The following is a 14,789-nucleotide window of genomic DNA, read 5'->3' as shown; positions in this document are numbered from 1 at the left end:
ATCCTATTCTACCATTTTGAACTACAGCTCGCAAAGAGCCATCATCTTCAATACACTCGAGCACAGATCCCCAAAATTGCACATTCAAACGATTTACATATATTTTATCAATTTTATACTGTGAACAGGGTATATTAAGTTTGCGACGAAATTTGTAACTCCCAGAGTGAAACAATGAAACGTGGGGGGCCCGGGATCGATTTAGCCATGTCCGTCTGTCTTCCTATATATACGCGTACTAGTCTATCAGTTTTTAAGATATCGAACTAAAGTTTTTCACACATCCTTTTCTCCGCAAGCAGCTTGTTTACACTTTGTAAGGTCATTGACCCTTTTGTTTACATTTTAAGAGATTAATGATCCTTTTGTTCACATTTCGCCAAGTCCACAACCTTTGCTTACATTTAGCCAAGTCAACAACTTTTCTTTTCATTTTATGGAGTCAATGATCCCTTTGTAAATTGTTCAGATCGCACTACTGATCAAAACAAATCCCTGTATAGACAATTATTTCATTTCGCAGGACATCTTCACACAATTTCGCATGCATGAACAATCTTGGAACAAATGATTCAGATCGGATCACTGTAGGATATAGTCGTCGTTCTAGCTGACCAATTATGTTAGTTTAGTCTGTTTACTTTAATAGTAATAGCAGGGCGAATCTTTATCACTGCTACCAATAATTTCTTATTACTTATAAATTTAATTAATTATAATTTTTTTTTTAAATTTGTTTCTTTAAACTGTTATTTAATATCAAAAAAAAAATATTCAAAATTAAAAAGTTTTGCACCGATGCCTTTGGGCCGTCCATAAATTACGTCATCAATTTTTTCAGATTTTAGACCCCCCCCCCCCCTATCCTATCGTCATTTCTTAAAGACACCGTCTTTACCGACTTTGACTTTACCGTCATCCGCAGACCAACCCAAAGCCCCCCCCCCCCTAATTTAGAATGACGTAATATATGGACGGCCCCTTTCACAAATACAAAATAATCCTTGCATGAATTTGATTTTGAAGGGTTAAATTGTATGACAGATAATATCGACAATAAAAAATATGCATGTTTTTATAACTTTTATTTTTAAAATATTTATTTTGGTATTTCATTAAATTAAACAATTTCGTATTATTTTCTAAAAATAGTGGTTTTCTCTAAAAAAGAGTTTTGAGTTTAAATATAAATTAACTTTTTATAATGTACGTGAAGTCTTTATTTCATTATGTTTTTTAATTTTTGGATTATTTTAGTTTACAAATTTTAATATTTTTAGTTTTATTTATTTATATTTTACTGTCAATATTGCGAAATATACAATTTTTCTATATGTATGTGTGTATATATGTATTGTAAGTAAACTTTCTTATAAGCCGCGGCTACGCAGTCGAAAATAAAAGTATTGAAAGCTTTATTTAAGTGTATTTATATACATACATATATACCGTACATAGGCAATTGGCTGAATGTAAATATAATATAGTTATATACTTAGTTTAATGCTTTAAAGTCTCTTCAAATATGCTATAACAATTAATAAGGAAAATTGGAAATTGAAACAAATTTTTAATTTGTATATTCGTTTTGCTTTTGCATAGGTGTCCTTCGATTTTCTGTACGAATTCATAATTAATATATTTAATTTATAATAATAGTCAGAATTAGAAATGTTTTCAAGTTTTTTAACCACCGACTAGACGCTGGAGTGCACGAATAATATAGCCACCACAGTGGCCATGTAAAATATATACATGTGTATGTATGTAAATAACCAAAAAATGCAAAGCGTTTGCAATATGCAAGTAGAAAAACAACAACAATTAAACTCGACACTTGTGAAGGATTACAGTGTGTATATTACTGCCTCATGTCCACGACATTTAACATTTGACTTGCTCAGAAATTTTATAGCTAATTTGCGTTGTTATTTTCGGTTATTTGTATGGGCGGCAGCCAAGTGTAGAAAAGTATGTAGGCAGCGCTTGAAACGACATTCGATGTGTCTAACGGCGAAACGACTTGGTCATCGAACTTGAACCACCTGTAAGATGAAAAAGCAAATATCATTTACAGTTGTGCGTAAAATACAATACAATTGTTGCACTTTGTGACTGTGAGAAATATCTACACACCTGCCATAGTTGCCGCTTTTGCAAAATGCCGTGTAATGACCACTCTCCATAGAGCCATAATGATTGGAAACGCCATATAGTTGATACGTTTTCGGTGTCACCGAACGCGATTCGGACTTGGCAATGTAAGGCGTCATATCAAGATTTTCCAATGGAAAGCGAACGTAGTTTTGTTTCTTTTTATAAGAATTACCCACAGCGTCGGTATCGGCATAAAACCTGAAAATTAATGAAATTATTAAAAATTAATTATAGGGTTCTTATGGTATGTATTTATAAATAGGAAAGTATGTATGCATGTGTAGTGAATTATATTTAATTATTAATTTACATTTATAGTTCTGTTGTTAATTCGAGGGAAGTAAAATAGTAGAATCAAACAGCGGTATTGACATATGATTTTTTTGTTGTGGTAAATTAGACGTATTATTCATTATAATACAAATTTGTCGTGGGAAAATAAAGTACTCATAAATATTAAGAAAATTTCACAGAAGCGAAATTCTCCAGCTCTATTATATATGAAGTTGTCTTAATTTCCATAGTTATTGCTAATGTATGGAATATCAATCGAAACTAAGAAGCTAACGTGTAGCACGGCAGCACTGCTTCAACAACAACAATAACTACGACAGTTTGAACTACGTAGCTGGCTTGTATGTGAACTTCGGACCAAAACTTTCATCTCATTGGCACTTTAGGTTGCTTACACCAACAATCAGTAGCAGCGAATATTCGTTCTCAAAGTTGATTGGCAATGCCCAACTTATTTCCAATTATGTAAATCAAAAGAAATTATATACTATTTTACCTCTTGAGATGTATCACCAGCACCGGTGGCAGTTTTGAGATATCCAATTTTTTCACCGCATCACGTTTCGTTTTACAATTCGGACAATTCCAGCCGTGTATACGTTCGCCACTAAAATACATATCCATACATTGGCTGAGATAGCAAACATTTGCATTTGAAGGCAACTCTAGACTTAAATTTGAAAAACATTCGTATGTGGCGGATTCCTTGTTGCAGTCCACACATTTAACGGTACTTTTTATTTGGCCATAAAATAAATGCAATATGAGACTCTCTTTAGCTTTGGTAAATTCGAGCCACGCCTTTTCGGAGGGTGTTATATTATCACGTGGCTTTTCGGGTACATATAATGTTTGTAAATCGGAATGTAGCCAATCCATGAGTATGGTAAGAAACTCGTGGGAATCTTGTTGTTCGATGCCACGGAATATCTGCTGGTACTGACCCATAACATACTAAAAAGTAAGAGAATATATAATTACAAAATAATTAACTCTGGTAAATTTATAACTAATTTAAAATACAATTGGATTATTTGGCTGAAGGCACTAGAAGGTGTTGCCTGTGATATACATATGTACGAGTATATACAAATCTATATACTATTCACTATACGTGTCTTATTGTATTATTGTTGCATACATATGTTTGTACATACGCACATGCGTTATATTTTCTATTTAATTATATACTTACACGCAAGTCCTTGCTGGCTACACATTTGTAGTTGCCATTCCATAAAACTTTAATGAGCGCCGCCACTTCCTCGACAATATGCCCCTTGGTCTTATTGCTGCGACTAATGTAGTTCTTATATTTGTCCGTTATGCAGTATTCGGTGAGTTGTGGTGTATTGCTGAGGCACTGTATTATACTGTTCATGTAGCAGGTGTTGCCCAAGTTCTTTAAGCCGGTCAAACCGCGGCCCTAAAAAAAAGTAGTAAAAATAAATATGATTAACCTTGAATTTATTGGCACAGGAAAAAAAAAAGTTAACTTCAGCTGCACTGCAGCTACAATATAATACCCTTCATCAATGAAGAAAATTTTCATAAAAGAACTTGAAGTTTATCGCTCAGTTTGTGTGGGTTCGATGCTATAGTGGTCCGATCTGAACAATTTCTTCGGAGATTGTATTGCTATCTTGGAGAATAATCCATTGCAGATTTCATGAAGATATCTTGTCAAACTGAAAAGTTTTTCATACAGGGATTTGTTTTTGATCGTTCAGTTTGTATGGCAACTAACATATATGCTATAGTGGTTTGATAACTGCGGTTCCGAGAGATGAGCAGGTTCTTGGAGAGAAAAGGGCATATGCAAAATTTCAGAACAATATCTCAAAAACTATGGGACTAGCTCATGTACATATATACAGACGAATAGAGACACGGACATGGCTAAATCGACTCAGCTCATCACGTTCATCATTGATATACATATTCTTTATAGAGTTTCCGAGGTTTCCTTCTGGGTGTTACAAACTTCATGGCAAACTTAATATACACTGTTCAGGGTATAAAAAAAAGCAATAATATATTACCTGACACAAATATACATATACATAGATACATACAACAATGGGCATTTAATAAAAGAAAATGTGTCTTTTGGGTTTAATTATCTACTTAATGTGCAAACATGTGCCATAAATTCGAGGCTATTTCAAAGATATAGCAAGTAAGCATTGTCGGGACACGAAGTTCTCAGATACAGGGTATTTGAATTGATTTAATTTTGGAACAAGTTTTGTGAAATTTATATATAGTGATATGGATTATATATATATATATATACATATATCTAATAGACTACTGTTAGATGTTGAGTCGAGCTTCTTCTGACATATGTGGTATACAACTTGATGTTAGCCTACAAATAGAGAGGCCTAAAGGTTTAATAAGCTGTCGAACAAGCGCTGAAGTAACTTTTTCATAGCGAAAATGTGGCCAGAGGCTTGTTATTGTTTTCTGTGGTACAGCCACTATGGAAAAAACTTTTTTTAGTGAAGCTCCTTTCACAATTACTGCTGGTTTTTTACCAAACTTTGTTGCTTTAATGTTTTTTGGCGCAAATATGCTTTGTGTGCTCTTAAATTTGCACAAAAGTAACAGTTAAATCTTTGAGACATTTACTTATTAATAACACTTTTGTTGTACATGTAACGCCACATACTATCCAAAGCGCCTTTATGTATGCTACAAAAATTATTCAATATTTCGAAGTTGGAAAAAACTAGAACTTGAACGCTAATATGACATTCCACATATGTATATTTATTATTTTAGTTTTACCTACACGCTTGAGTGGAAAAAATGATGTATAAATTAGTATATGCGTAGCCGGTATATGCAATTTAACGCCCGCGACCACAATCATCTTGAATTACTTTGTGTAATACTAATTTTGTTACTTATAAAATGTGTAAACGATTGTACAATAATTTTTGGCTTTAAGTTGGCAATAGCTGGCGTTTTGTATAGCGCGCACAACAACATGCTTTGAGTAGAGACAACGACAGACTAAGACTCCGTTGGTCAAAGACAAAGGTGCTCACAGTTGTTTAATAGGCCAGAAGACACATTTTTCCCGTTAAACACATACAAATAAAGAAATTGTATGCATAGAGTATGTGAAATGACATGGATGATGACAAAAAATATTTAACATGCACGCATACAAGTGCAAAGCAAATGTCGAGTCTTGAGTTAGCCCACGTTAAGGCGCCAAGCCATGTGCTTTGCCTTTGCAAACTTTGTGTCTTTGCATGCATTGCCTATATGTATGTATGTATATAGTGTGATAAGTGCACACACCCAGCACAAATTGATTTTCGGTTTTTTAGATGGCTATTGAAAATTGGCGCATACCACAATTTTTAAGTGGCTACATACCTTACTTAGTGGCAGACGAGTATATAGTTTTGTTTACTAATTTATATACATATATAGATGTGCAAACAACAGCTGTAGGCGGGTCACGTTAATGAAAATAACATTCGGTCATTAACACACTCAACGCAGACTGCCTGATGACTGCTGACATGGTCGTTCGAAGACGCGTGTATAATGTTATAAAACGTGACTAAGGACAGAATGATGCACAAATTTGCAGACATACACACTAGTGCGCTCTAATCGATTTAGAAAATATATTTATGAATTTTAATGTTTGCGGGCAGTTAATATTTGTTCCACATAAAAAGTTTGATAACGAAACAAGAAAAAACACCCTTTACAAATACAAAAGATCCTTACAAGAATTTTAATTGATCTTTTTGTATGACGGCTATATGTTATAGTGGCTCAATCTGAACAATTTCTTGATTACACTGTCGTCTTGGACAAAAATTCATGCGAAATTTCGCTCAAATGTCTGATCAAATGAAAGAAATGCCATACAAGCACTTGCTTCTGATCGTTCAGTCTGTATGGCAGCTACATGTTATAGTAATCCGATCTGAACAATTTCCTTCGGAGATTACACCATTGCCTAAGACAATAACCCATGCCAAAATTCGTGAAGATATTTCGTCAAATGAAAAAGTTTTATACACAAGCACTTGATTTCGATCGTCCAGTTTGTGTGGCAACTATATGCTATGGTCGTCTGATATCGGCCGTTCCGACAAGTGAACAGCTGACGTTTCCCTTTAGGTGTTGCAAACATATGATGACTTGATATACCTCAGGGTAAAAAAATGCACTTATAATTAACTTTCAACTGCAATATATCCATATGTATATTCCTGGGATGAGCTTGGACACCACTAGAAGAACTACAATAGTGTGGTCCACATTAACTGAACGAACTCGGAGTTATATTCGTACAATAACTGTCAAGTTCGCAGCGATTGCTCAAACTATCTGACGAATGCTTAACACCGCTACAACAATAACAATAACAGAAACATTTTGTCTAGTAGTTTAGTAAATGAATGAATTAACTTGTTTATATGACGACGTCGTTGACGCATATGCGTCTGTTACGGTCATTGGTAATAAATAACACTGGCACGTGATTCAGCAACATGTTTTAGAGCACATGTAAATAAAAACACTGACATTAATGGCGTGTAGTGTATAAATACTTACCATTGCGCCAGGTGTGGGTGAGAAATCGCGTTGTCTATCTATTGTAAAGACTGCTGGACTGCTATGTGTTGGTGCAGACAAATGTGGTTTTACGGATCGATCGAATTGCGGTATCTTCGATTTGGGTATATCATCTTCGTTGTCGATTGACGTTCGCGGAAAACGCGCGATGGCCATGGCTAACTGTTGGTCACGTTGTTCTTTTTCACGTTCCAATTGCGCGTCGAGCCTTTGGCGTTCTTGGATTTTATGCTCAATCTGACGTGTAGTCTTTTCGAGATTTTCTTTTTCGTTGGGAGATAACTCAGCTTCTTCTTCTTTTTTGACGCTTTTATATTTTTCAATTTCGTCTAAGAGACGATCATTTTCGGTTTTCTGCAATAAAAATAAACGTTTATCTTAAACGGGAAATCAAATGTGAGTATCATATTATAACCTACATAGTCTGCAGCTGCACTCTCTAATTGCATAATGTAGTATAGCAGTTCAGTTTCCGTCGACGTTATAGGTTTTTTATCGGGACTTTGTTTATTCTTTTCAAATATAGTGTCCAATTTTTCTGAAGCTTTCTTTAATTGTTCATCGTTTGCTTGTGCTTTCTCCAACAGTTCATCCTGTTCCTTAGCTAACTCGACAATTGGTTTTTGTTTTTGCTCGTATGTTTTCATAGCAGCCATTTTACTTGAACGATCTACGCTAGGTGGCGGTTGTGACATAATGAATGTAAGTGGTCGTGACATGCTGCTTCCTGGCCTGGGCGTGTAGCTATGACTACTTATTTCTTCCTTCATTGTTATATCATTTATTGAAGGATATTCAATTTCGTCAATGAGATTCAAATCATTGTTGTTCTGTTGCGGAGCCTGTACGCTGGGGTTCGTACAAAGAGTTGGGTACATCATAATAAAGAATTCATAGCCACCTTGTAGTATTTTGATGGAGGAACGATAAATTACATCTGGATCCCACTGCAATAATATAAATTGTATTCTATTTAAAGCTGTCAGCACAAGCAGTTAACAAAACTTACATTCTGTAGTATTTCCAGAAGTTTGCCAATGGCCGAAGATGGTGCAGGATTAGAATCTTTGGTGTTCCAATCCATTAAGGCGACCTGCTCTTTGACCGAACGAGCTGACCATAGTACTTTAGAACCACTATCTAATTTGTCTTGTAATTTTCCAGCGGACATGCTATTCATAAAAGGTATAAAGATTTATACGACCAACTCACAAATATAGTGAATTTCACTTACCCAGCCGAAATAATTTCTTCTGGCACGTTCATTGTATAGTGGTATGTTAGATGAGACATCTCATAATCCTTACTAGGTCTGCAATCCATTATCAACACATTATTCTGCTTCATACGTTCAAATAACTCTTCACATTTAATAACATTTAAAGATTGTAATGAATAATAACTACTGTATGCATTTGCAGTTGTTGAGGAGACCGGATCACCTTTCAAAAGATCAAATTTCTCTGAAGCGCTAAGTTCGCTGTAGTCACGGACACGTTCATTTTGCTTTAATGAAGCTGCCACTATTGCTGGTGACTTCAGCGCCATATTGGCAAGCTGTTTTGCCTCATAGCGTCGGGTAAGTGAAGTGCTAAGTTCCTCCAGTTTATTCATGGTCAGTTTATTATTCGAATTGCCGCCTAGTGTCTGGCGTACAGTCTGCTTATGCTCTGCATAGTCAGGCTTTCGGTGTATGCAATGTAGTAAATTGAAATACTTCATATATAATACGTAAGCTAATTCTTCATCGCCCTCCCTGTAATATTTGTCTGCTTCCCGCAGTAATTTTCGTGCAGATTCTACCAGTCTGAAATGAAGTTATTTAATAATTTTATACTTTGGGCATATAGCCAATTATATACTGTACGCTCAACACATATTTATATAAATATGTATAAGCGCTTACATTTGAGTTTTCTTCGTGCGAGCATCTGGTATTTCGGAATGTTTTTCCAAATCATTTAAGGTTTTGCCTAAATGCAAATCTTTTACATGCGCCATTTTCGGCATTACTACGAATAATGAATACTATTCAGTTATTTTCCAGCCGGGCGAAATTGTAATTAATGCTGATCGTTGCAACTTCTATGATTTCTCATCCGTTTTCTTTGCCAGCAAAGAAAAACAGTCAAATGGGTGTTAAGCACTTTTTTCACGTATAATTATTCACTTTTTTGCATATCTTTCTATACATATTAGTTTTCTTTATTATTCTACAAAAAGAAAGGTTTAATTATGCTTAAAACAAATAGAAAAACCAATTCATCTAAAACGCGTAAAAATTTCCATTTTGAGTCAGCGAACAAGTGACAGTTTGTCGATTACTAAGCACTCAGCTGATTACAGTGATGGGTGTAAGGTGCAATCGATTACTTTTGGGTATTTAGATTGAATATTAAGTTTTTTTTATATAAAATATATATACCGCAAGCAGTGTAAAACTACGAATACTTTTTGTTAAGAGTATTTCATATATATTACCGGTTTTTATTTTGAAATGACTTGTTTTACAAAAATATGGTATATCGATTAACTTTTGTTATTAATACCAACTGACATCTGGATATTTGCGCTTATTTATTTCCTCTTCCGTTGTCACTTGACACTTTGGGGTAGTGAAAAGAAATTTTCTTCTTTCCGGCGGTTTATAAATTATAATTTAAAATATGTAACTACTATATATGTTATTAAATATTTAGTGGCGTGTATTGTGCTTTGTGGTACGTATGTATGTAATGCAATGAAAATAAAAGTATGTGTGTATACTATGTGAACATCACAGCCAACGTTTGGAGTCACTTTAAGCTTATCATTTGTTATTTGTAGCAAAATGAAGCAAAAAGTACACAAACAGGTAAATTAAATTAAACATACTTAAACTAATACTCAAATAAGCGGAAATCAAATCCGTACAGAAGAAACTTTGAGTTTTTTTTTAGGTTAACCATTTGTTCTACTTCTTTCAGGAAGTTGAGATCGAGTTAGCCCTTCTATTGTATTGTGTTTATATGTATATGGTTCTGTATCTTCAATTTTGTAATTATATGATAGCTTCAAGCTTTATGAATTTTGCTGTCAGTTTTTATCTGGTAAAATTTGGAAATTTAGTGTGGGCTTTTTACCTCGTAAAATTTATCTGAAGCGCATATATCAAAAATCTTAAAAAATTGGTCGTCATTATATATGTATGTATTTATATATCTTTTACAAAACATAAATTCAATTAAAACTCCAATCGAATTCAACATTTGGCCCGAACAGACAATTTAACTGTTTTAAGTGAGTATTCTGGACCATGAAAAGTTTCCCAGTACATGCCTTCTTTGAACTTATCCGTGTCGCCGTGCAAATATTTACCAAATAGATTGCTACAAAGTGAAAAAAATAAATAAATTACAAAGTATAAATTAAACAATAATGTAATAAATACGATAAGAATTTAGCTTGTTATACTTACGCTTCCATGCAATTCTTAAACCAGCCCGCGCTGTTATACTCCTCACTACAGCTACCTTGCGCTTTGGCGTCATTATCGCGATCAATCGCGCTAAACTGTTGACCTTCATGATACATAAACGAATCACCGGCTGTGCCATGATAAATCCCTAATATGCCCATTTTGTAGTCGGCATGTTCAGTGAAGACGCTAAAGTCACTATAATGTGCATACCTTTCTACACCTTGAAAATCTTCCAAATCAATGCGTATTTCAAAGAAACCGCTATAGGTCAGTTCATGTAAATGTTGTAAACCCAAGAAGAATTCCGTTTTTTCACCTACACTACCGAAACCTTGCTTATATGTAGCCCAGGTGCGATTGTGAAAAGCGACTGAGCCATCTAAGCGCTGTAAAACAACAATCCAACGTTCGGCACTGCAAAGTACTTTGAATGGTGACACTTTGTCATCGTCCAACTGAATTTCACTAACACCAACATTTTGACAAATCTGCGCTAAACGCTCTGCACATTTATGGTTGTTGCCGCTGCCGTTGCCAAGCGAGGAAGTAGCGAGTCTTGAGTGAAAGTTTCGTGTTTGGTGGCGTCGTTGGTGTTGCGACTCGACGTCCTCTTGACTGAATGTTATTAAGTGTGGACGTCAATATTTAATGTTTAATATATAAAGTAGAAGTACGTACCCTTCCGTTACATGTTGCTTGCGATGTGCATGTGGGTGATGTGTACAAGCTGCTGTTGGTTCAATTCCCGGATGTGTGGCAAACGATTCGACTTTGCCATTCAAAGTTTGTAATCTTAAAATTGAAATATTTTACGTTTAAAATAAAAATATACAACAAATTATACGCATTCCTTACTTTGACAATATTTCGTCCAATTTATTTTCTAAACAATCGCCATCACAGCCTGGTGCTGCCTGCACAGCATTCTGTTGAGGGTAGATAAATGCGAATAAAAGGAAAATTGTTAGCGAAAATTTTAGTTGACAGCGTAACATGCTTGCACAGCTCAAAGCTCGTTTTACGAATGAAACTTGAAGTATTTATTTTAATTTGTTGGGCACGTAAATATAAAAACCTACATACTGTCAGCGTCAAAAGAAAGTGTACACCTTTTTCTCATACATTTCAGTCTTTATCTCAGTATAAAAATATTTAAAAATTTTCAAATAAATTATCATTTATGAATGATTAAATATTGTTCTTACAAAAAATTAACAGCAATCCAAAAAAATTCCATAAATACAAAAACAATACGAACAAAACCAAATATTCTCAGTATTTCACGCGTCAAAACAAAGTGTACAGTTACGGTAATAGGCCTCTCATATTTATTTTACGCAAAAAAATATACCGTTCGTTATCCATAGTTATTTCCTTGTAATTGCTTCATTCTAATGTTATTTAGTATCCTTGTGTAGATAGAATTTTATTTGCGTTTGGAAATTTGCCAAGAGCACGTCAATTTGACAATGGGTTAGCAAACTTCATTGGATGTAAGAAAATTAGTGATCAATTTTAAAAAAGACGGAAAATCTTTCCGCGAAATTGCTTCGATAATTGGAAGAAGCCATAACACAGTGAAAAAAATTATTTATAAACAAAAAAAAGTTTGGAGAATTAGAAGATCCGACACGTACGGGTAGGTCAAAGCGGCTCAGTGATACAGAAATGCGATCAGTTGTGAGAGCTAAAGATAGATCCAACTGTCAGTGCCGTAAAAATGTCTGAGGAAATGGTCTCTATGGCCGGGTACCGAGGAAAAAACCACACATCTCTACACAGAAACAAAAGCGACGATTGCAATTTGCGGAAAAATATAAAAATAAGGACAAATCGTTCTGGAATAACGTAATTTTTTCTGACCAAAGCACGTTCGAAGTTTTCAGGAAGAAAAAAAGTACTAAAGTTTGGAGAAACAAAAATCAAGAGTTGAACAGAAAAATATTACATCCACTGTATAGCATGGTGGGGGTTCGGTGATGGTTTAGGGGTGTATGGCGAAAAGTGGAGTGTAAAGGCTGGTGTTTATTGATAGCAACAATGAACTAAATAAATTATCTAAACATTTTAAAAGAAAATTTTCTCCCCAGTATTGAAAAATTGGGCTTAGATCAATCCTTGATCTTCCAACAGGATAACGATCTTAAGCATACGGCAAGAATAGTAAAGGAATGGTTGCTTTACCGTACACCTAAACAGATGAATAGTCCCCCACAATCACCGGACCTAAACCCCATTGACCATCTGTGGGAACATTTCTACCGGAAAGTAAGAAAAAGGAGCATAACCAGTAAAAATTCTCTGAAGGACATTTTACAAGAGGAGTGGTCCAAAATTTCCCCGGAAGTAGTGTCCAACTAAGTGGAATCAATGACAAGGAGGTTGGAAGCAGTTATCCATGCAAAGGGAAGACAAACAAAGTATTAGCTTTTGAATTTTTTAATTTTTCTTAAACTGTACACTTTGTTTTGACGCGTAAAATACTGAATATATTTGGTTTTGTATGTGTTGTTTTGTACTTGTGGATTTTATTTTGGATTGCTGTTAAGTTTTTGTAAGAACAATATTCAATAATTTATAAAGATAATTGATTTGAAAAAATTTTAATATTTTTATATGGAAATAAAGAGTGAAATGTATGAGAAAAAGGTGTACACTTTCTTTTGACGCTGACAGTACATATGTATATACGAATATGTCATAAATAATAGCATAAGACAATTGTTTGTTTTTTTTTGCTTGGTAAAAAATAATCAGTGTTTGAGTGCAAGGTTTATCAATATCGCCTCTCACTTACTAGCGACAGATTTGTTTAAACACCATATAAATATAATATTACATGTTAACCCACTAACGTTCAAAATTTTCCTTTTCTATTTCATATTTAGATTAGTGCTCAGATAACAATGCCAAAATGCTAGACAAATTTGTATAAAAAGTGGTCTAATTATTGAAAAAAAAAATTTATTTATTTGATCAAGTGTGTGTGGGATATTCCCACGTTGTCATTCATGCTTGATTAATTTTCAACTAATTTCAAAATTTTTGGCTCCAATCATATAACTAGGTAACAGTACCAAAGAAGCTTTTTTCAAAATAAAGCGATCATTGTTTTTATTAAGGCTAAGAGTGAGTTTTTAACATTTTTTTTCGATTTCGCTTGTCTTAAATGAATGCATAATATCTCAAGAATATTGTGTTCAAATCTCAAGTTGTTTGGAGAGTAATTTTATACCTGTCTCATGAACATTTTGCATCAGATTTCAAAGCTCTAAAGCGTTTTCGCCACAACTCACGTTTTTAAAGTCGGTGCCCCTCATAACTTGAAAATTATTGCAGCAATCGTTTTGAAATTTTTAACTCTATTTTTATATCTAATTCTCGCGGTAAAGCTGGAGAGTCTTCAAATTTGTTAATATTTTTAATATTACAATACGAAATTAACAGTTTTTTTTCTTCATAGTTTTTACAAAAAGTGAAAATGGAAATTTCAAAACCTCTACAGCGTTATTTAGACAAACCGATTATCTAAAGCTATAATTTGATCTCTGAAACCCGAGTTATGATCCAGCACCTAGTTATGAGGTGCACCGCGATTAAATTTTTCCCCTGAGATACACCAGAGTAATTGTTGTCATTTCCGTATTTTTTAAAATTTCTCCATGAAAATTGAACAGCATATTCTTTAAATATCATACTATTATATTGTTTTGATTTTTAATGATAGATCTTAACTGCTTCATCAAAAGAAAAGTCATAAAAATTGGCCTTGTTTTATACATGAATTAACATTACTCCTCCCTTAACTAGTACTTTGTTGGACGATCTTTGTGACATTATGCCTTATAAAATTTTCTAGAACGTTTCCCTTGGTTAATAAAACCCAATAAAGAATCGCAGTACTGTGAAGTAATTGTATTCCATTATTCCCAAAAAATATTTTATTTGGAAAAAATATAATTCAATCAGTTTCCTTTTGTAGTATATTATTAATAGTACCTGAGAGTGAGAAAATTTATTTAATTTTCGAAATTTGTTGTTTCGTAGCACTGAAGCGAGCGTCTAAAAAAAGAGGGTGTGACTGGTCCCGGTAATTTGGTCGCTTGAGACCATCTGAAATAGAAAACTCAAAAAGAATATTGCTTTGTGAACTTGTCGTTCTGGTTGGAGCTAGGATTAAACAATTTTGTTGAAAAATGGAAAGTTAGCGATAAACTAGTTCTGTGAGAGCTAATGAGCCTAGTTCCTGTGACAGCTATTGATG

General features: G+C 34.1%; 2 protein-coding genes across 3 annotated transcripts; both read right to left on the bottom strand.

Moving 5' to 3' along the window:
* Positions 1 to 1,070: 1,070 nt before the first annotated feature.
* Positions 1,071 to 9,357, bottom strand: Usp8 (Ubiquitin specific protease 8). 2 transcript variants are annotated; one of them, XM_014237238.3, is made up of 9 exons: positions 8,972 to 9,357; positions 8,300 to 8,872; positions 8,075 to 8,237; positions 7,485 to 8,012; positions 7,045 to 7,419; positions 3,647 to 3,877; positions 2,948 to 3,405; positions 2,137 to 2,355; positions 1,071 to 2,045 (listed from the first exon to the last, which is right to left on the bottom strand). In XM_014237238.3, exons 1-9 carry the CDS (start codon positions 9,073 to 9,075, stop codon positions 1,916 to 1,918), a joined length of 2,781 nt encoding a protein of 926 aa, XP_014092713.2. In that variant the 5' UTR covers positions 9,076 to 9,357; the 3' UTR covers positions 1,071 to 1,915. The 2 variants fall into 2 exon arrangements, with proteins under 2 accessions (XP_014092713.2, XP_014092714.1); XM_014237239.3 differs by lacking the exons at positions 7,045 to 7,419; positions 7,485 to 8,012; positions 8,075 to 8,237; positions 8,300 to 8,872; positions 8,972 to 9,357 and adding an exon at positions 5,249 to 5,478.
* An 875-nt stretch (positions 9,358 to 10,232) lies between these two features.
* LOC118683784 (microfibril-associated glycoprotein 4-like) lies at positions 10,233 to 11,564 on the bottom strand. The gene is made up of 4 exons (XM_036378144.2): positions 11,381 to 11,564; positions 11,204 to 11,317; positions 10,523 to 11,140; positions 10,233 to 10,433 (listed from the first exon to the last, which is right to left on the bottom strand). Exons 1-4 carry the CDS (start codon positions 11,518 to 11,520, stop codon positions 10,307 to 10,309), a joined length of 999 nt encoding a protein of 332 aa, XP_036234037.2. The 5' UTR covers positions 11,521 to 11,564; the 3' UTR covers positions 10,233 to 10,306.
* Between the last annotated feature and the right edge of the window lie 3,225 nt (positions 11,565 to 14,789).

This window comes from Bactrocera oleae, chromosome 2, assembly GCF_042242935.1.
Source record: "Bactrocera oleae isolate idBacOlea1 chromosome 2, idBacOlea1, whole genome shotgun sequence".
Taxonomy (NCBI): Eukaryota; Metazoa; Arthropoda; class Insecta; order Diptera; family Tephritidae; genus Bactrocera; species Bactrocera oleae.
The sequence above is the reverse complement of the archived record's forward strand: the minus strand, read 5'-3'. Positions and strand labels throughout refer to the sequence as shown.